Source organism: Vipera berus (genome assembly GCF_964194415.1).
Source record: "Vipera berus genome assembly, chromosome: 1".
Lineage (NCBI taxonomy): Eukaryota > Metazoa > Chordata > Lepidosauria > Squamata > Viperidae > Vipera > Vipera berus.
Window position 1 is genome coordinate 163,550,656 of NC_138202.1, and position 23,867 is coordinate 163,574,522.

At 37.2% G+C, this 23,867-nt stretch overlaps 1 protein-coding gene across 6 annotated transcripts in view; it reads right to left on the reverse strand.

Annotated features, from left to right (window-relative positions):
* Positions 1-23,867, reverse strand: part of SESTD1 (SEC14 and spectrin domain containing 1) — a 75,462-nt gene that overhangs the window by 42,700 nt on the left and 8,895 nt on the right. For all 6 annotated transcript variants that reach the window (XM_081314910.1, XM_081314909.1, XM_081314908.1 and 3 more), the window contains 3 exons: positions 16,437-16,517; positions 7,846-7,954; positions 2,677-2,767 (listed from right to left, as the gene is read on the reverse strand). In XM_081314910.1, coding sequence (XP_081171036.1) covers positions 2,677-2,767; positions 7,846-7,954; positions 16,437-16,491 — 255 coding nt within the window. In that variant the 5' untranslated portion in view covers positions 16,492-16,517. The remainder of the gene's footprint in view (positions 1-2,676; positions 2,768-7,845; positions 7,955-16,436; positions 16,518-23,867) is intronic.

Below are 23,867 nucleotides of genomic sequence, written 5' to 3' on the forward strand. Positions count from 1 at the left end.
CTCATTTTACCTACCTCGGAAGGATGGAAGGCTGAGTCAACCTTGAGCCTGGTGGGACTCGAACCTGCACTAATTGCAGGCAGCTGGTGTTACTTAAGGAGGCATTAGCCCACTGCTCCACCAAGGCTCTTTTATTGTTGTTGTTGTTACAAAAGATATCTAAAAATTGAGTCTTGAAACGGACCATTTCAAAGAGCCTTGGTGGCACGGTGGTTAGAATGCAGTATTGCAGGTTAATTCTGCTGACTGCCGTCTGCCAGCAGTTTAGCAGCTTGAGTCTCACCAGCTCAAGGTTGACTCAGCCCTCCATCCTTCCCAAGTAGGTAAAGTGAGGACCCAGACTGTTGGGGGGCAATATGCTGACTCTGTAAACTGCTTAGAGAGGGCTGTAAAGCACTGTGAAGTGGTATATACGTTTAAGTGCTATTTCTATTGCTATCTTACAAAAGCAATAGATTAAAAACATAAAGTATGTTGTAACTTTGGTGATAATTATGGCGAATTGTTACATAAACTACATAAATTACAAGATATTCTTTGCAGACCAGAATGTAAAATGAGAAATACTGGGAACCATGAAAGTGGTGCATATTATAGAGATCACAGGTTCTGTGAAATGTTCTCTTAAATATTATAAACATGACATTGACAATGGCTCATTACTCTTTCCTGGAAAACGTCATGAGTTAGTGCTTAGTATTAACCTAAGAATTGTTTCAAGTCCAGTGTGCTCAACAACCTGGGATTAATCTAGTCAATTTTACAGACAACCAAAGTAATCCTTTCTTAATATGGTTAAGTAATTTTCAATTTCTTCTCCCAGAACCCGTAAGAAATGATAAATACATACATAAACCCCAGAAAATATAATAAATACCTAGACTAAGCCAAAATTGTAGCAGGGCTAAGCCGGTGGCATGGAAAGCTGGGAGCTCAAACTAGAAGTCCTCTGAATTTTGACATGCTGCCCGCTTTCTATTTTGGAATAGCAGTTTGATAGTTCCTATTGCTGCCATCTATCTCTATAGGATTAGCTTTTTCTTGGGAACTTTATTAATCTCACAGAAACGGATAAATTCAAACTTTATTAAGGAAAAATGAAATATCAAATCCCTTAACTTGAAATATCAAAATGCATACATGCAATGTATGTAGAAGAATGCAGAAGAATGCTTAATACAGGAGAAGAATTACAGTTAATTGTGGAAAAACAGCAGTTTGGTTAAAATGGGGGAACAATAAAAATAATGTGCTCAGGGTAGAACACAAGTTAGTAGTGATCTATAAATCTCTCAGAATCTCTAAAAAGATATTGTGAAAATATTATTCACAGTATTTCAAATATTATTTTGCATTAAAGATATTTGAAGAAATAAAAATACCCTAATTTATAAGTTGAGACAAGGATAAAATAAAGCTTAAAGTCTGCCTTTTCCTATCCTGGACAGAAATACATAAGAAATGAGACAAAACATGAATCAGAAACCAAATCAAAAACTCAAAATTAAATCTAGCAAAATTAATGGCTAGCACATTCTATCTACTTCAACAGAAATTGAATTACTGAAGTAGAAGGTCTTCTGCTTTAATTATAGGAACATCCTAGGTCCTTAGAAATTTCAAATTTGAATCAGATGCTGTAGGAAACAATGCATCCACGGTTTATCCCCAGCAACAGTTAAAACAGGTTTTGCCTGCTTTTAAATGGAACAAACTTTTCATCTAGACAGTCCTCAACTTATAACCATAATTAAGCCCAGAATTATGGTCATAAAGTCACGCCAGTCTTTAAGCACATCAACATGTGACAGATCTGATTGTATATTTTTTTTGTGGTGATCACTGACTGAACATGGCAGTTGTAAAATGCAGGAGGCAATCATAAAGCAAATGCAGTAACTTGTTAAACAAACCTATTGTTCATAAGAGACCAGAAGCAAGCACCAGTTTCTAGCAAAAAAGAGTAGTAAATTGCATTTATATGATTACAGGATGCTTTTTTTTCTTTTAATGACTCTGTAATCCCTTTTATTGGGGTGGAGTTGGGGCGACTGAATGGAGCTGAGCATTTACAGGCTGGATGCCTATGCGGAGTTCACAGCACATATTTTCTCTTTGTGCCCTGATAGACAAACATCTGTTGCTGTTTAGGATTGAACTCTCAACCTCCTGAGTGTGAGGCAAGCATCTTCATCATGCCACTGATTACATTATGCTATAAAAGGCCATAAATTTGGGTCAGTTGCTGAGCACCCAGAAAAGTACCTTTTTTTTTGGGGGGGGTGTCCATCATAATTTTGAATAGTCACCAAGCATCCAGTCACTAAGTGAGGACTGCCTGCATTTCCTGCAGGCAGCAGCTGGGGTATCTGATTCTCTGCGTATGTGATGAAGATTTAGATGCAGACTCCCATGTTCAAGTCTGCAACCTGCAGTCTAGCATACAAGCTACATTTACAACACAGATATAAAAATAAACTATATTTAAAGCAATTGAGAATATATAAATATACTGAAAGTTTCAAACACGATTTATTGAAAATAACATAATGCATCATTTTGCTTAGTTTATAAAATCAAAGCCCAACCACATTATGGTTATGTGTGAACCTTGTGAGATATTGAAGCACTTCAGGAAACTGAATTATTTGCTAAGATTCATAAAGTAATTCTTACCTGTAGCATTAACACCACAGTCTTTACAACATTCCATTGAGATTTTCTACCATCCACTATAACAGTAAATCCTCTGGCTTTACACTTTTCACTATGAAAAATAAAAATATATACAACCGTATGTGGGCAATGTATTTTATTCACTGCTTTAAAAATGCTCAATACATTCTACCTTATTACTTTCCTGTGCCAAACTACATTTTTTCAGGTGTCTATGTGTTTTTTTAATATACTTTCACAAAAAATAGTGTAAGAATTTTCAGAGGGAAAATCACTTGATCCAAAATCTGCTTTTTCACCTGCTTTGCCTTTCCTTTTATTAATTCTAATGAAGAACAAAAGTTATGAGTTATCCCCAGTTTTATTAAAACTGTATTGCCTTGAGACAGAACTGGCTGAAGTACAGCCAACTATGGAAGTACTACCTCATTAATGGGCTGGGAATAGCTGAAGGCAACTTTACAGAAACAGAGCAGAAAAAACAATGTTGCCATGTGCCCTGGTTAGGTGCAAGGTAGAAGATGCCATTTGGGTATGTAGAGGTTGGTTGCTCTATGTCAGGGGTAGGCAACCTTGGTTCTTTTATGACTCGTGGACTTCAACTCCCAGAATTCCTGAGCCAGCTGTGAGTTGAAGTCCACGAGTCATAAAAGAGCCAAGGTTGCCTACCCCTGCTCTATGTGTACCAACTATTCAAACAGAAAACTGTCTATATATGCGACAATCTGAAAGACAGAACACACAATTCATACTTCATGTTTCCTCCTCATACTGTTTAAACTCCTTTCCTGACATTGTTGTTTTTGAAAAATAATTAAGCATTTACAAAATTAACAACATAACTGAATGCATGTCCTAGTTGCTGGCACATGGGTAATAGTAATTTTACTTGCAAAATAGTTTTAGTTTTACCTGCACAGTATAGTTTTAGCATACTTGATGAGAAAATGAGATTTCTTTGTGTTTCTGGCAACGTATGTATAATTACCTAAATCATGCCTATATTGACTAGTACTGTTCCTACTGTTAGCAAGAATGGTACATGTATCACAGACTCAACAAAAGTTGAAAACCTAGTTTATACTTTTACTTTCCAATATAAAAAATGTTACATGAAAGCCTTGATTCATTAAAGTCATAATGGACAGTGGATATCAGTATCTATGAAAACATCTCATGATATGTAAGAAACATGAAATAAAAATGTCTATTTGTGAAACTAAAAGAAATATGAGGTGAATGAAGGTGATCTGATATTATGGATTGTTGTTGTTAGTTGCGAAGTCGTGTCCGACCCATTGCGACCCTATGGACAACGTTCCTCCAGGCTTTCCTTTCCTCTACCATCTTCTGGAGTCCATTTAAGCTCACGCCTACTGCTTCAGTAACTCCAGCCAGCCACCTCATTCTCTGTCGTCCCCTTCTTCTATTGCCCTCAATCTTTCCCAGCATTAGGCTCTTCTCCAGTGAGTCCTTCCTTCTCATTAGGTGGCCAAAGTATTTGAGTTTTAGCTTCAGGATCTGGCCTTCTAAAGAGCAGTCAGGGTTGATCTCCTCTAGGACTGACCGGTTTGATCGCCTTGCAGTCCAAGGGACTCGCAGGAGTCTTCTCCAGCACCAGAGTTCAAAGGCTTCAATTCTTTGGCGCTCAGCCTTTTTTATGGTCCAACTTTCACTGCCATACATTGCAACTGGGAAGACCATAGCCTTGACTATACGCACTTTTGTTGACAGGGTGATGTCTCTGCTTTTTAGTGTGCTGTCTAGATTTGCCATGGCTTTCCTCCCCAGGAGCAAGCATCTTTGAATTTCTTGGCTACAGTCCCCATCTGCAGTGATCTTGGAGCCCAGGAAAATAAAATCTGTCACTACCTCCATTTCTTCCCCATCTATTTGCCAGGAATTGAGAGGGCTGGATGCCATGATCTTGGTTTTCTTAATGTTTAGTTTCAACCCAACCTTTGCACTCTCCTTCTTCACTCGCAACAAAAGACTCTTCAGTTCCTCTTCACTTTCTGCCATTAGAGTGGTATCATCTGCATATCTTAGGTTGTTGATATTTCTCCCGGCAATCTTAATTCCAACTTTTGATTCATCTAGCCCTGCCTTTCTCATGATGTGCTCTGCATATAAGTTAAATAGGCAAGGCGACAGTATACAGCCTTGCTGGACTCCTTTCCAAATTTTGAACCAATCAGTGGTTCCGTGTCCAGTTCTCACTGTTGCTTCTTGGCCCGCATATAGGTTTCTCAAGAGACAAATAAGATGGTCTGGTACACCCATCTCTTTAAGAACTTGCCACAGTTTGTGATCCACACAATCAAAGGCTTTAGCATAGTCAATGAAGCAGAAGTAGATGTTTTTCTGGAACTCTCTAGCTTTCTCCATGATCCAGCATATGTTGGCAATTTGATCTCTAGTTCCTCTGCCTCTTCGAAATCCTGCCTGTACTTCTGGTAGTTCTCGATCCACATACTGCTGAAGTCTAGCTTGTAGAATTTTAAGCATAACTTTACTAGCATGAGAAATGAGTGCAATGGTGCGATAGTTTGAACATTCTTTGGCACTGCCTTTCTTTGGAATTGGAATGTAAACTGATCTTTTCCAATCCTGTGGCCACTGTTGAGTTTTCCAAATTTGCTGGCAAATTGAGTGTAGCACTTTTACTGCATCATCTTTTAAGATTTTGAATAGCTCAGCTGGAATACTGTCACCTCCACTAGCTTTGTTGTTGCTCAGCTTTTCTAAGGCCCACTTCACTTCACATTCTAGGATGTCTGGCTCGAGGTCAGTGACCACCTCATTGTGATTATCAGGGACATTAAGCTCATTCTTGTATAGTTCTTCTGTGTACTTTTGCCATCTCTTCTTAATCTCTTCTGCCTCTGTTAGGTCCCTGCCATTTTGGTCCTTTATCATGCCCATTTTTGCATTGAACGTTCCCTTCATCTCTCCAATTTTCTCTATTCTATTGTTTTGTTCTATTTCTTTGCACTGTTCATTTAAGAAGGCATTCTTATCTCTTCTAGCTATTCTCTGGAATTCTGCATTCAATTGGGCGTATCTTTCTTTTTCACCCTTGCCTTTCGCTTCCCTCCTTTCCTCAGCTATTTGCAAAGCTTCCTCCGACAGCCTTTTTGCTTTCTTGCATTTCTTTTTCTTTGGGATGGTTTTGGTTGCTACCTCTTCTACAATGTTGCGAACCTCTGTCCATATAGTTCTTCAGGCACCCTGTCTATCAGATCTAATTCCTTAAATCTATTTGTCACCTCTACTGTATATTCAACAGGGATATGATTTAATTCATACCTGACTGGCCTAGCGCTTTTCCCTACTTTCTTCAGTTTAAGCCTAAACTTTGCAACGAGAAGCTCATGGTCTGAGCCACAGTCAGCTCCTGGTCTTGTTTTTACTGACTGTATAGAGCTTCTCCATCTTTGGCTGCAGAGCATATAGTCAATCTGATTTCTGTGTTGACCGTCTGGTGATGTCCATGTGTAAAGCCATCTCTTGGGTTGTTGGAAAAGAGTGTTTGCTATGACCATCGTATTCTCTTGACAAAATTCTATTAGCCTGTGCCCTGCTTCATTTTGTACTCCAAGGCTAAACTTGCCTGTTATTCCGGTTATCTTTTGGCTTCTTACTTTAGCATTCCAGTCCCCCATGGTGATAAGGACATCATTTTTTGGTGTTAGTTCTATAAGGCGCTGTAGGGCTTCATAGAACCGGTCAATTTCATCCTCTTCAGCACCTGTGGTTGGGACATAGACTTGGACTACTGTGATATTGAATGGTTTGCCTTGGATTCGAACTGAGATCATTCTGTCATTTTGAGGATTGTATCCCAGTATTGCCTTTCCTACTCTTTTACTGACTATGAAGGCTACTCCATTTCTTCTGAGGGATTCTTGCCCGCAGTAGTATACCTGATGGTCATCTGAATTAAATTCACCCATTCCTGTCCATTTTAGTTCGCTGATACCTAAGATGTCGATGTTCAGTCTTGTCATCTCTTGTTTGACCACGTCCAGCTTTCCTTGATTCATGGATCTTACATTCCAGGTTCCTATGGAGAAAAAATCTTTACAGCATCGGACTTTCCTTTCACCACGACACATCCACAGCTGAGCGTCCTTTCAGCTTTGGCCCAGTCGCTTCATTCTTTCTGACGCTACTAGTACTAGCCCTATGCTCTTCCCCAGTAGCATATTGGACGCCTTCCGACCTGAGGGGCTCATCTTCCAGCATCATATAGTTTTGCCTTTTGGTACTGTCCATAGGGTTTTCATGGCAAAGATACTGGAGTGGGTTGCCATTTCCTTCTCCAGTGGATCACGTTTTGTCAGAACTCTCTGCTATGACCTGTCCGTCTTGGGTGGCCATGCACGGCATAGGTCATAGCTTCATTGAATTACGCAAGCCCCTTCGCCACGACAAGGCAGTAATCCATGAAGGGGATATTATGGATAGGAGTAGGTAAATATATGGAAGCTAAAGCATAGGCTTAATTAACAAGTCTGAATTTAGTCATCTATACTGTTGAGGCTGTATATCAAAGCAGGATTTCATACACTGGTGACACGTACATGTCACAATGGAAAAACTGGGCTGCAGCTTTGGGAAAAATTGTGAAACAATCTGGATGAATGCAGTCTAGAGAAGACGTTACTCTATTACCTATGTAAATGGATAAAGGGGAATAAGATGAGGAACGAGAAAATAATTTAATTTTTGAATTTCAAAATTTAATTTAGAATTAAAAGTATGAATGACAGTGTGACTGATTAATATCTGCCTAGATAAAGTTCTGTTTCAAATAAACAGTTTATATTCAAGTCTATTCAGGGGTGTAGGTCTCTCTCTCTCTCTCTCTCTCTCTCTCTCTCTCTCTCTCTGTGTGTGTGTGTGTGTGTGTGTGTGTGTGTTAAAGCAAATGAATATAAATCTAAAAACATTACTGGTTTGATTTTTTCTAAGCTAAGAGTGAAAGAATAGATGAAGGATATAAAGATGGTGAGAGGTTCTGAATGTGAGACAGACTATGCCAGCCATAGATCTTGCAAAAAAATTACCATGGAAGAAAAGAAAATTAAGTGAAAATATCCAAGACTGATAAAATGAACGCTGAAGGTTACACCATGTCACTAAATAGGTCTTTTAAAAAATCACCTTGGAATACTTAACAGATAGTCCAAGGTGACACTCAATTCATCCATATTAGTTTGTTCAAGGCATAATGGAATCGTCAGAATGAGGCCACTTCTTCTGTCTTTCCCACCTACAAAAATATAGATAAAATGGTTAAAAAACAATTAACAATAGTTATTTACTATTACCTAATATATTTCAAACTAAATGTATATTTTCAAAAATGAATAGTACTATTGAAGTACTTCACTGAAATTGTGTCCTTTGGCTATTAATTATAGGCAGAAATTGATTTCCATTCAAGGAACCGGAGTTTCATTTCTCTCTTGATCTCTGCATCATCCATAAGGGTTACATTATCCAGAGCATATTTGGGAGACCCGGGAACTTCATAAGGAGAAAAAAATTGAATGTAGCTATTGCCACTGAAGCCAACCTAATACAGTACTAATAAATAACAAAAGATCAGATATGTTATGTGTCTGTATGTATCAAAACCACCCATTTCAAATTATGTTCTATTTAAATTGCTGTTATAATAAGAAACACGGTTTGAATGACTAAATGATTAATCATCAATGTTATACATAAGTAATAAGTGGAAATTATAAAGAATCTCTGTCAGTGACCAGCTATTAACACATGGTTTAGAAGTCCAATGCTGAAACAGAAACAAATGCTGCTTGCATTTAGGAAGCTCATGTCTGACAGGAAGGAAAAAGCTTTGGGCCTCATGAGAAACTGGAAAGTTTAAAATGAAAATAAAGTGGTGGGTGGGGCAATGAAGAAAGAGAAATACAGCTTTTTTAGCTTAGGGAGTTTAACAGGTTAAACTCAGGGAGTTCCACAAATTTCTTTATCCTGAAAGTCCCTTGAACTGCCAAAGTTCCCTGAAGATTTAATATCTTCCTTGGAATACTCTGTGTTCTCCTTAATGCAATAATCAGCATGTAATAATGAGCAAAGTACAGATGAAAGTCTAAATAAACACAGCACACAGTATCACATGTTCTAGAACAACTATGCCGCAGTTGCAACAGAGAATCTTGTAATACCTTAATTATGAATACATTTATCATTACATAAACTTTTGTGGCTTCAACTTTATGAAGTGAACTGTAGCCCATGAAATTTTATATCCCAATAAAATGTGTTCAGTTAAAGAAAGCAGATCTCTGTAGCTACAAGTAAAAATAAAAAGTTCATCCATGACGGGATATATCATAAATTGGCAAGAGAATCAGATTATAGCTCCTACATACAGTTTCAGGATTGTGAGACGAGAATGAATCTTTTTCAAATGTATTTCAGCAGTTTATTCAAACTAATAACTTCTTCACAGGATTTTAAAGGACATGCTGAAACAGGTATAAGTACACAGAATTTTTTAAAGCTCATAAAGGAAATGTGAAGTTCACAGAAGATAATTACAACCTCAAACATTTAAAACTCTATAACGTATTTCTACCATTATGATTTCCTCACGGTTGATTTTCTTAATATGATTCACTAAGTGACCAATAATAATTATTGCACAGAAGAAAAAAACACTGTGCGTATCCTTTGTAGGCATCCATTCTGACACATCTAGATATAATCCATTTGAGGGCTCTAATGAAAAATCACTTCTACCCTCAGTTCCATTATATAAATTGTAACGTTTAATAAAAGTGAACTCTTCTGCTTACAACATGCTAACCTTCCATAAGCACAGGGGTCTCAAACTCAAAATGTCATGAGTGCCACATAAAGACTAATTCATTAACCCAAGGGCTGCAACGCTACAGCTCTTTTGCATGCTGATATAAGAGTCTCCTGTTTGAGTTGAAAATGAAGAGTATCACATTACGCCGTTAAACAGAAATGTATAATTTTTTCACTCTGAAAGAGGCACAAGACAAAGCCTTTTCACAAAGACACTTTGTCAAGATCGTAACTCGGTTGACTTAATCAAGGTTCCCATCCTTGAAGCAAAAGCTCTTTAAGTTGTCTCTTCTTCTTCTTCTTCTTCTTCTTCTTCTTCTTCTTCTTCTTCTTCTTCTTCTTCTTCTTCTTCTTCTTCCTTTTCCTCTTCTTCTTCTTCTTCTTCTCTCTACTTAAGGAACAGATCTTTCTTTCCTTGTATCTCTCCCTTTTTTTCTCTCTCGTCTGGAAAAGACTCTTGCACTGGGACAACCAGAACTGGCCCTCAGATGAGTTCTTCTCCTATCCATTAGGGAAGCCGACCTCATCTCCCTATAGAAGGGCCCAGGGTTGCTTCAGAAGTAGCACTCACCCATTCTGAAATTCAAGAGCAAGTAAGGGTTCCTGGAAAGTGATGCTGCTTAAGAGTAACAGACCAAATGCTCAGCCCAGCCAACCAAATCTCACAGCTGCTGGAAAATCTATTAGGTCAGGCTGCCATTGAGTTGTTCTTCTTAAGAGTGCTTCCTAAGGTCCAGTCTACATATCTTTGTGGTATTCAGTATCCTGACTTTCCTGGGCAAAATCTTTTGACTATAAATATTGTTGTGGTAGTAGAAAGTTATTTGCATACATGTGATAAAGGTTTGAGACCCCTGATAAAGAAAATTTATTCTGATACTTAAATTCAGCTCTAAAAGCTAGCATAAATTTATTTATTCTGAACAAATAGATGGGAACAAATAGTAATGCAGGTAGTCCTCGATGCTCAGCCATTCATTTAATGACCATTCAAGGTTATGATGGCACCGACAAAAAGTGACTTACAACCAGTCCTTGCACTTACAACTGCCATAGTCATGTGATCCAAATTTGGGCACTTGGCAACCAGCCGTGTATTTATGACAGCTGTGGCATCCCAGAATCATGTAATCGCTGTTTGCAACCTTCACAGGCAACAAGCAAATCATTGGGGGCTGCCGGATTCATTTAACTGAATTGATTTGCTGAACACTAACTTTCTTTCCTAGCAATGGAAATTCTGCTCCCAAGTCAAGGATTACCTATATTGATTTCTCTATAATTTTCACCAGGTGAAGAAAATTTTACTACCCAAATGAGAAAGAAATAAACATTTCTTCTCTTGTACTATATTAATTGTCCCAAAACTTCAATAAAGCATACCTAGTTAATCAAAATTCCCCTGCTTAACTTTCTACATCTTTATATCTGAAACTACAAAGAATTTGCAGGCCTCATCATCCTCAAAATCATCATCAAGGAGACAACCAACTTAAAACTAAGAAGAAATTTCCTGACTGTCAGAACAATTAATCACTGGAATGACTTGCCTCTAGATGTTGTGGTTGCTCCATCACTGGAGGCTTTTAAGAAGGGACTGGACAACCATTTGTCTGAAATGGTATAGGGTTTCCTGCTTAAGCAGGGGGTTGGACTGGAAGATCTTTGAGGTCCCTTCCAACTCTGTTATATTGCCTTACCTCTACTTCTCTCATGAAATAGGAATTCAGCCAATTATAAACTGCAGGTGGAGGAAGATGAAATGACTCAGCTTTGCTCAAAAGAATATTTATCTTGTAATTTGAAATCACTAAGGAAAGGGCACTTTCTCCCTTTTATTGTATTTCTTTTAAATAGGGCTGGTTTCCGTACGTTCAATAATAAAACATTTCACTGTCACTTTAAGGTTTTCGTGCTATTGTTGTTTATACAAGAGTTTAAAAATTCAAAAGGACTGAACAAGAAAAAAAAGTACCCCATTCTGCTAAAGGGGAGACAGCCCTTTTTAGAATTGATTTGTCCAATAAGCAAGATGCCAAAAATATGTGAAAAAGATAAAACATGGTTCTAAAAAGGAAGGAAAAAAATCTTGAATAATGAATGCTTGATGCAAATAACAAATCGATTATCCTTCCTTTCGGTGGAGATTTTATACTTCTCAAGAAAGCTTTTTTATGCATATGGCAATAGCTAACTGAGGGGAATCTGATGCCTTCCCATTGCAATCCACATAAACATCTAACAAGCTGGGGGATCTCTGGAACACATGGATATGCAGCAGAGGACTGCAGCAGATAAGAAGGCTTTACAAGGACAGCACAGCATGTCATGCATAAAGAAAAGGAATTTCTGTTCAGGCATAGAGAAAAACCAAACAACATATTATATATTCCAAATAAATGCCACCCTTATGTGTGGATTAAACTCTCATAATGGCCAAATCCATAGCATTGTTCTCCATTTTCTATTCACAGTATTGCTATTTTGAACTGTACTTCAAAATGTGTGTAGTACATATGTTGGATGGGAACAATGATAAATTCATCAAAACAGTAGAATCTGAAGGCATAATCTAAAAGTGAAATGTTTCATAGTAGGAAATTATGGTGGGCAATCATCTCCCATCAGTGGGCAATCATCTTCCATCAATGAAGGTGACTGACCACAGTTGGAATGAAAAAGATGAAAATGATGAATTAACCAGTCAGCTCAACCTACTACATCATTTAGGGGGAAACTCATTATCCCACATTTAAGAGGATGGAAGAGAACTGAAGCCAAATGCTGTTGCCCTTTCCTGTGCTCTGGAATAAGTCTCCTGGTGGAAATCAAGCTTATTGGTTTTCAGGAAGATGTTAATAAAACTTGTATGTTACAACAAATTCCTAATTTCTTGCACCCAGAAGATCTAAGAGTAAAGGTTACAGTGTTACATTAATTATATAGAGAATCTTGTTGAAAGATAGCTGGAACATATCTATACATTAGTGTAAGACCTCAATTGGGAAATAATTACTTTATAGCTGATAAAGATGTAAGGTAACAAAGAAAGGGACAGAATATCGTTATTAGCATAAAAACATCAGAATCATTCTTGAAAGTCAATAAAGCAGCTTTGATATACAAGTTTTGCCAAGGTTCTAATTGCAAATCTAACAGGCTATAATGCTATACTTTCCTGCAGGAACAGAAAAAAGAAAAAAGGTATGTATCCTCAAAGATCTGCTTCCATTTGAGAAATGAACTTTATAATCAATTAGTCACTAACAGGCACAGATTGGTTCAGTAATTAGAAAAAACCCTACTCAAAACTCTTAAAAGTTGTCACCTAAGAAATTCATCCATTCATCCACCCTCAAACACATTGATTTTGTTGCTGATACACAAACTAATTCATCCTGAATTCTTATTCCAACCCCTCCACAGTTACATTGGATTCCCCCCCCCTCCGCCAGTTTGGGCTTTTATGGCTGTTACTTTATTAATATTTTAACCATACCCCTATTTTTTTGCTTTATTATATTTCATATAAGCTGCTAAGAGATGTTGGATGGAGGGGGGAATACCATATAAAGGCAATCAATCGGACAACCACCAATGCATTGGTACTCAAATTACATATGGTGAGTATGGAAGTTGCTTGCTTATTTATTTCTGAATTGCTCATTTCCCTAAAAAAGAGGGACATTATCAGCTTAGACTGTTACGTACATGTTGCTGTATCAGTGGTTCAAGCAATTTCTTCTGATATACATAAATATCACTCCATAAATATCAACTTTTGCAAAAATTTTGCATGGCAACTGGCTGTCTCCTTTGTACATGCACAAAAACTAACAATCTTTTTCCACATATATGATTGAGGCAGACAGATTTTACAGAATGCACAGAATGGCAGCCACCTTTTCACACATGTTTACAGCCAACTATCATGTTTTACAGAGCTATGCAGAGGTGAGTTTACCAAAGTCAGAGACTGTTTGCATTATATCATATTACAATTGGTTTACAAAGGCACATACATCTTGGCCAAGAAAACAGAAGAATGGATGAAATGAAGATATGTATAATTAAGAACGTCACTATGTAAAATTATTTTCTTGAATAGTTCCTTGCTCTTCACTGCTGATATTATGGGAAGTGTCATAATTTATTTCCATTTGTCCACTCTAAATATAGTTTTTGCATGTAATATGAAATCTAGTCTTCCAGTAAAAAGCAAAAATAGCTGGGGAAAATTAAAGAAAGACAGATACATACACACAGAGAGATAAAATTCTGACTTAGTAAATCTTCAAAATGATTTTCAGAAACCAAAGCAATATGCTTTTTGCTTCCAAAAATAAAATAATTAATAATCTGTAGACCAATTCTAAACATTTCCTTTGGTCCCAAGTTCCTTTGCAATAAGCAAAATTTATCTCTAAGTACATTTAGTTACAGATGATGCTTACAATTTTAAGCAGTTACTTATTAAGGCTATTTTTATTTGCCTTTTCACTGAGGATGAACATTGCTCTACTTTAATACCATCAATCCCCTAAATCAGAGATCCCCAACCTTTGGGCACCAGGGACCGGTGTCACGGAGAAAAGTTTTTGTGGGGACCAGAGAGGGCGTGGTTTTGAAAACTGCCTGCATCCCAAGGATGGAGCTTTGCTTGTTTGTGCAGCCCGTTTGCTGGCATGCTATGGACCAGTACTGGTCCACAGACCGGAGATTGGGGACTCCTGCCCTAAATGAAAGATTGGAAGTCAACTATAGAATGAAATACATCATCTTCTTTGCTTCTTTGCTTGAGTAAGCAAGGATATTACAACTGTTTAGGATCTATTATGCATCTATAAATTCAAAACCATTTTTTTTTAATTTGCCATCTATGCTAGCAACTTGTAACTCAAGTTCTCCTTTTGGCATCTCCCAAATACATTCTTACCTGCCAAATTATATTGCTAAAAAAAACTACAGATAGTCCTCGACTTACAACAGTTCATTTCGTGAATGTTCAAAGTTACAAAGGCTCTAAACAAAGTGACTTATGACCGTTTTTCACACTTACTACTGTTGCAGCATCCCCATGATCACATGTTTTACATTCCGATGCTTGACAACTGGTTCATATTTATCCTGGGGTCATGTGATCAAATTTTGAGACCTTCTGACAAGCAAAGTCAATGGGGAAGCCAGATTCACTTAACAATCTTGTAATTAACAACTGCAGTGATTCACTTAACAAATCTGGCAAGGTAGGTCATAAAATGGGGCAAAACTCACTTAACAAATTTCTTACTTAGCAACATAAATTGTGGTCGTTAAGTCAAGGACTACCTGTATTTATATAGTACAAGAAAGCTTTTAAGTGATAAAACCCTTAATGTCCTAAAAAGTTTGTAACTTTTCCGCTCAGTCATCTATAAACAGCAATAAATGAGGCAACACAAACATAAAGAGTTGTTATTAAGCAGATCATTAGTCATGAACTAATCAAGTTACTACCTTATATTATATGAAGTAAACCTCAAGGATTGGTGTTATTACGATGTAATAAATATTAATTATGGCTCTCATTTTATAGGATTCTAAGGAAGGAAAAAATGTGGGCTCCCAGTAGAAATTATAGGAGTAAACAATACCTCTATTATCAAATAAAACCTGCTTAGAAAGAATACTTTTTCTTTATTATTTTTTTATTTTAATCCCATTTATATCCCGCCCTTCTCAGAAGACTCAGGGCGGTTTACAATCTAAGAAGCACAAATCAATGTGCTTAGCAATAGCCTTCATTCTATGTATATGCCTGCTTATCAGGGCTTTCGCGCCCCCCCCCCCAAGCGGCATTATTACAAAGTCAGCTTATTGCCCCCAACAATCTGGGTCCTCATTTTACCTACCTCGGAAGGATGGAAGGCTGAGTCAACCTTGAGCCTGGTGGGACTCGAACCTGCACTAATTGCAGGCAGCTGGTGTTACTTAAGGAGGCATTAGCCCACTGCTCCACCAAGGCTCTTTAAAACTATATCAGAGGGCAATCCAGGTATCCAGAGTCCAACATCAATTTTTAAAAAACATAAAAGCTAATCAAATATTAAGCACTACTTGTAGCATTTAAAATTAAAACATCCAAATGCATCCTAAGAGAACATATCTTAGTAGCTTAAGACTGAAAAGAGCTCTCAGCCGGATCAACATCTCAATCAACACTGTTTTGAATTTGTCTACAGAGATTCTCAAGTCATCCCATGTCATGGTTATCTCAAAGGTGCTTTTTCAAGATGTAACTGGACTTTCTTTAAAGATGTTTCGCTGCTCGTCCAAGATTCACCTGGAGGTTTATCTGTGTCTTCAAGGTCACCTACGTGGTGCAAATATTCAATTTTGAAATTGAACAAATAAACTTCCAGGTGACCTCAACTGTCTAAAAGAATGCAAACGACCAGCTGTCTACAAAGAATATAAATCCTTCCACTCCCCACCATCCAGTCAGAGCTGAAGAAGCTTCTTGGATGAGAAGTGAAATGTCTTCAAAGAAAAACAAGGAAGTCCAGTTGCTTCTTGAAAAAGTACCTTTGAGAATGTTTTGAATTCTCTATATTTTAGACATGCATAAGACAGTTATTTGAACTGCTATTAATGTAACATTTTAAAATTAAAAATAAACATAGAATATGGAGAGAATTTTAATACACCAAAATAGAAATACAATTTCATTTACTGAGTATCTACAGAAAACTAATAATCATTATTTCCACATGAACAAGATGAGATTGAAGGTAATATAAAGTGCACAATTCTCATCAGAAGAATTTCTACCGAATACTGAGGCCACATGTTAGAAAACAGCGAAAGCAAGCAAGTGTTTTACAATAGTTTTTCTTATAATACATAAAATAAAAAGGACACAACTGTACCTGAGAGGAAAGCTAATTTTTTCTTCAGAATAGACAATATAACGGTAGCATCCATCCTATCTTCTCTTAACTTTCAGAGATCTGAAAATGCAACAACATAATATTAGAAGCCACGGAAAATAAATTATTATATGTAATTGTATTACACTTGTCCAGGTAATAGTCCATGTGCTTGTTATAACTGAAGAATGTTTCATGATATTAAACCCATTAACAGTGGTCACATTCTACTTTTCTTTCCTAAAGTCCCTGATGAACTGTAGACGTTTTGGGGTGGGCGCGGTTTCGCTGTGATGCATCTGGCCCGTGGGCTGGCAATTTAACACCCTTGCACTAGACCAGGGGTAGGCAACCTCGGCTCTTTTATGACTCGTGGACTTCAACTCCCAGAATTCCTGAGCCAGACAAGCTGGCTCAGGAATTCTGGGAGTTGAAGTCCACGAGTCATAAAAGAGCCGAGGTTGCCTACCCCTGCACTAGACTAAACTGACTCTTTTTATTGATTCATTCTTTATGTGTGGGAAGATGGAAGGGACAAGGTGCACAAGCCTGGCCTACTCACCCTCTAAGATCCCTATGTAATTTTTCATGGCTTGAAACTTAGAACCATCAAGATGTTTGAGATTATAATCAGACCAAATCAAAACCTATCTGGAATGTTCCACCAAATGCAGTTGTGTCAGGTTATGAAAATACACACCTACTCGTTTTTTGATTCACAAACATTCCTAACCATTTTATTTCCTTTCTTGTATTAGCAAGTAAATTGTATCCTGTAATTCTTACTGATTGGTATACATGGAAGCAGAAACACCTTTAAACACCAATATTTAAGTACACACAACTTTTATCTGTTCTTGTAGTTTTGATATGGATAGAAAAAAGAAAAACTGTAGAACAAGCATTTTTCTTAGTTACTAACTTAAGACATTGATCCATCATTCCATAAATCTTTTTCATTATGTTAGTTTGTAAATATCTGACAAATATTAAAAATGCAATGTTTGAAATGTTAACATTAGTGCTATTTTTTCATATACAGGGTTCAAACAATCACCTTATTTGATTTGCATTTTACTTATTAATAAACTTTAAAACCTTCAGATATGTAGAAAGAATTTTCATACATACATCGTATGACTAATCCTGATTCAGCCTAATAAGTCTCAATGAACAGAACTGGAAACTTTTCAGCTTTTGTTTTGTCTTCTATTTGATGTTTGCTTTAAATATATTTTAGAGCAGTGAAATGTAACTTCAAACAAGAACAGGGAAACATATAAGGCACAAATAACATGTTCATTCCCAACGCACTTAAAATATTCCTCCTCATCTGTTTTTTGTTGCTTAGAACTTTAGAATCCAATTCTATTTTAGAGAATTAAGATAGGGAAAGCAGGTATTTCTGCCCATAGAATAAAAAATACCCTAAGCAATTACAATTTTTCTTTGAAGGTCTGATTATGTGTGCTTAGCAGAATGGGTACTGAGGCCTTCCAAAAAGAATTACAAGCTTTTCTTTAGTATAAAATGCACTTTTCATAAGGAATATAATACACTGATGAAATATGAAGGATAAAAGGGGCTATGACTAGCAGAAGAACAATTTTTCAACATTCTTGAAAACTATTCATATCCATGAAACAAATATTGAAATTTAAAAGAAATGACATGGTGTATGGAATGCCTCCCATATAATTATATTTATAAAAGTAACAACTGTAGAACGTAAGTTAAAGACGCCCTGATACCATGCCTGGCTGAGTGACATCTTTTTGAGCATTTTCTTTTCTGTATTAGAAAAGCGATTTTATCAAACACTGGTACATTTCCTTAATCTACCCCATGTAAAGAAAAGGCATTATTGTATCACCATCAATTTTATCTTCACAATATAAACTATTCTATAAAACATATTCAATTATTTTGATTGCCAGAAGCTTTTCAGCAATACATTTCCTATATTCAAACACTGAGATTCCTCAGGCCATTTTAATTTTACAAATCCTCCTACTGTTTTCAACTGCAGCTTATTTATTATTTGCACAAAAGCCAGAACATGTTTTAGACACATACTTTTCTAATCAAAATTCATGTTACAACTTCCCCATTAACATGATAAAATCTTCCCAAGTTCTGAATCAAAAATATTGAATGACTTTTTAATGCAGTGCTTTTAAAGGTACATCATAAATAGATCATTGCACTGTGTATCTTTTCCACCTTTTAAAAAAAGATCAAATAAATGTACTTTTTTTAAAAAAATTAAAATAATTGGACCCTGGAATCTCAATTCAAATAAAGCATTAGCCCTATTTTTCCTTGAAAGAAAACATTAAGGTATATAAAAAGTAAAGAAAGTGTACCTAAATCTATTTTTAAAAATAAATTAATTAGACTAAATCAACAATTTATAATGTCTATGTCCATTGTTTTCTAAATTTTACAATTCTCAATATTGTTAGATTTTTCAGTTCTAAAGATTTTTAAACAATTCTAGGTTCTAATCAAGTGGGAACATTCAACAGAAAAAAATTACCTTCAGAACTTTCACTGTCTCATAATTTGCTGAAATAGTTGTGGATCAGAGAGCACTTCCACACTGCTGATTGGTGTTTTTTCCCCCAAAGAGATCGCAACCATATCAAAAATAGGCTGAACCCTGATTTATGAATTTCTTCCCATCAGGACTCAGGAACTTGAGATCTGTATTTTCAGTTAACTCATCACATTCAAACATGTAACTATTATAGGCTGCACTCAATTCTAGCTTAGTGCAGAAATCCAAATTAAGTGCCTTCTTGAAGATAGCCAGGGAAAAGAAACAGGCCATGCTCTTTTCCCATGCAAAACCTTACAAGTTATCATTATGACAATTTGCAAAATTGCATAGATAGATAGATAGATAGATAGATAGATAGATAGATAGATAGATAGATAGATAGATAGATAGATAGATAGATATAGATATAGATATAGATATAGTTTATTATAGTTTATTATAGTTTAATCCACTTGCACTGTTTTATGTTTACATGTTTGATGACAAACAGCCTTATGTTTATAAGTGACAGTTTTCCTACTAAGCACCTGCATGTCACAAGCATTTGAATTAAAATTACCATATTAAAATCAAATCTGATGTTTTTTAATTTTTATTTGGTGTGCGTTGGAAGAGCGGTAGTCTTATACGGCGAGTATAGCCCAAACCCTATAATTTAACAGGAAATGTAGGGGGTCGTCTTATACGCCCAGTCGTCTTATATGCCGGAAAGTACGGTAGTAATTTTCTCATGAAAGCTGTGCGTTATCAATCTAGTTAAAGGATTGATTCAAATTATAACTCAGTTGTACAATTTTTAAGGACAAATATATAGCATTAAAAAAAGGTCGATGTTACAACCTGTCTTTTTGGTTCCCAGCCAGATGCATTATTTCCACTCACTTCTTCCCTTAGACCTTTGTGCTATACCCTTGTTTCTTTGTACACTTATTCATATAAACACTTGATAATGCAAAAGATCCAAAGAATAGCTAGAAGAGATAAGAATGCCTTCTTAAATGAACAATGCAAAGAAATAGAAGAAAACAATAGAATAGGGAGGACCAGAGATCTTTTCAAGAAAATTGGAGAGATGAAAGGAACGTTTCATGCAAAAATGGGCATGATAAAGGACCAAAATGGCAGGGACCTAACAGAGGCAGAAGAGATTAAGAAGAGATGGCAAAATTACACAGAAGAACTATACAAGAATGAGCTTAACATCCCTGACAATCATAATGAGGTGGTCACTGACCTCGAGCCAGACATCCTAGAATGTGAAGTGAAGTGGGCCTTAGAAAAGCTGAGCAACAACAAAGCTAGTGGAGGTGACAGTATTCCAGCTGAGCTATTCAAAATCTTAAAAGACAGTGCAGTAAAAGTGCTACACTCAATTTGCCAGCAAATTTGGAAAACTCAACAGTGGCCACAGGATTGGAAAAGATCAGTTTACATTCCAATTCCAAAGAAAGGCAGTGCCAAAGAATGTTCAAACTATCGCACCATTGCACTCATTTCACATGCTAGTAAAGTTATGCTTAAAATTCTACAAGCTAGACTCCAGCAGTATGTGGATCGAGAACTACCAGAAGTACAGGCAGGATTTCGAAGAGGCAGAGGAACTAGAGATCAAATTGCTAACATACGCTGGATCATGGAGAAAGCTAGAGAGTTCCAGAAAAACATCTACTTCTGCTTCATTGACTATGCTAAAGCCTTTGATTGTGTGGATCATAACAAACTGTGGCAAGTCCTTAAAGAGATGGGCATACCAGACCATCTTATTTGTCTCTTGAGAAACCTATATGCGGGCCAAGAAGCAACAGTGAGAACTGGACACGGAACCACTGATTGGTTCAAAATTGGGAAAGGAGTCCGGCAAGGCTGTGTAGTGTCGCCTTGCCTATTTAACTTATATGCAGAGCACATCATGAGAAAGGCAGGGCTAGATGAATCAAAAGTTGGAATTAAGATTGCCGGAAGAAACATCAACAACCTAAGATATGCAGATGATACCACTCTAATGGCAGAAAGTGAACAGGAACTAAAGAGCCTCTTGTTGCAAGTGAAGAAGGAGAGTGCAAAACATGGGTTGAAACTAAACATTAAGAAAACCAAGATCATGGCATCCGGCCCTCTCAATTCCTGGCAAATAGATGGGGAAGAAATGGAGGTAGTGACAGATTTTATTTTCCTGGGCTCCAAGATCACAGCAGATGGGGACTGTAGCCAAGAAATTAAAAGACGCTTGCTCCTTGGGAGGAAAGCCATGGCAAATCTAGACAGCACACTAAAAAGCAGAGACATCACCCTGTCAACAAAAGTGCGTATAGTCAAGGCTATGGTCTTCCCAGTTGCAATGTATGGCAGTGAAAGCTGGACCATAAGAAAGGCTGAGCGCCAAAGAATTGAAGCCTTTGAACTATGGTGCTGGAGAAGACTCCTGCGAGTCCCTTGGACTGCAAGGCGATCAAACCGGTCACTCCTAGAGGAGATCAACCCTGACTGCTCTTTAGAAGGCCAGATCCTGAAGCTAAAACTCAAATACTTTGACCACCTAATGAGAAGGAAGGACTCACTGGAGAAGAGCCTAATGCTGGGAAAGATTGAGGGCAAGAGAAGAAAGGGACGACAGAGAATGAGGTGGCTGGATGGAGTCACTGAAGCAGTAGGCGTGAGCTTAAATGGACTCCAGAAGATGGTAGAGGACAGGAAGGCCTGGAGGAACATTGTCCATAGGGTCGCGATGGGTCGCACACGACTTCACAACTAACAACAACAATGCAAAAGAAAATTCTGGAGTAAGTCATAAGAGCACAGTAGCTCTTCACGCTCAAAAATTCTTACCGTTTTAAATTATTTATGAAAATATTAGTTAATACTATAATTTAAGTGGGTGGAAGAACAATCACGTAAGAAGCCTCTTTGTAGTAAATGCACTAAATATACTTGGTTTTGTAAGTTTAAGTACACTACATATAACTGAATTTTATGAGTCAGCTCTTAAAAGTGGCCCAAACCAGCTGTTTGACATTTTTCTTCACCACTAATCCATGAATATGGATTTTCAAGTTATTTTCCAACTTCAAGATACTCTTTATCTACAACATATTATTAAGTTCTTTCCAAGGAATGAAGAGCAATATTTTAGTCTTACAACAAGTCCATGAATTGATTTAGGCTTGCATAATGACTGTATTCATACATCATACTAAAGCATCATATGATTAGTTCACTGGATTCAACGCTAAATCCAACCAGTAGAGAATGCAAATCATGGCTTATTGTTTAGCACAACTGGCCAGAAGAACGAATAGCATTGATCTTATGAGGCAGATTATGAGACAAATTATGAGACAGATCCACAGTTTGGACCACCAATTTCATCACTAAGCAACACAGTTGTTAAGCAAGATATCACATGACTGAAATTGACTTACAACCTCACTTCTGCTGCAGTTGTGAATCAAGTCACCCTCAGACATAAAGCAAGTCACCACAGGACTGTGGTATGATTTTACTGCCAGCTTCTCCACCAACTTTGCTTTCTAGAATCTGGCTGTGAAGCACACAAATAGTGTAACCATGTGGCTGAGAGATGCTGTAAAAGTTGTAAGTGCCTGCTTGATGTAAAACACACAAATCCCAATCACATGATTGTAGGGATGTTCTGATGGTGGTGTGAGCACCAGTTGTAAAGTTACTTTTTCAGTGCTGCTGTACCTTTGAATGTCTGTTAAAAAGATCAGTCGTTATGTAAGGATTATCTATACAGCCAGGGTACTGCTTTTGTGACAAGGTGTGAGTCCCTGTGTGTTGAATCGGGCTGTCAAGATAAGCTGAGTATTCTTCTGGTGTACCAATCACCTTGCAACCCAATTTAATCCCTCTTCACACGGCTTAATCTGGCTATCAAGTAGATAAATCCCCAGGCTTTATAGCAATTTCAGTTATTTCAAGCTCTGTGCCTGTTCTGGTCCCAAGCTCTGTGCTGAAGTCTGGTTAAGTAGGCTAAAGCAGAACCCAAGCAAGATGGTTTGTTCACTGCAGTTTTCTACCAGTTTGTGTTTGTCTTTTGATGAGAGAAAAGGAATCCAGCTAGATGGGCAGGTAGAAACCATGACCAGAACGGGCTTTGCCTAGCTTTTCTGAGACACAAGTAGTGGCCCTTCCTGGAATAAGAGAATCTTGACACAATAACCCATACTTTTATCACCAGACTGCTTCCTTTGAAGACCATTTGGTAAAATTGGCTGGTTCAACATCTATCTTGCAAGCTTTGCATTGTTGCCAAATGGTTTCTGGGTGCAATTCAAAGTATTAGTTTTGAGGAATAAAAGTCCTACATAGCTTGGGATCCAGATGTTTAAAAGATCATGAGGCAACGGGGCTGAGGTCACGGAGGACTGCTTTTCCATCATGGCACTTATATTATGGGATAGACTCCCAGTAGAGATTAGCCTGGCCCCATCACTGATAACGTCAGAGAAGCTTTTAAAGATCAGGATGTTCCAGCAACCTTTGGGGAGTGATTGTGATGATTACTATTTTCCGTGATGTGGTATTATCACTATTACCATTTCCATTATTACTATATTATTTTTGTTATCTTATTGTATTCTGAATGCTTTCATTCTATTTTGTAAGCTTGTGGTGAAGACTTAGCAGCATACAGATGTCATAAATAAATAAAACAAAGTTAGTTACACCTATGCGTGAATCACCCTTTAAGAGGATTCAAAGATAAATATCTGGGTTTCTCTTCAGCAGAGAAAGAGGCGGACACAGGGACAGTTTCTGGTTCAACCAGGAATGGAGTAAGAGAAGCAGGCCTAGAGCACTGGCAACAGATTGTTCCAATGGGTAGAGGCTGGGGAGACATCCTACTT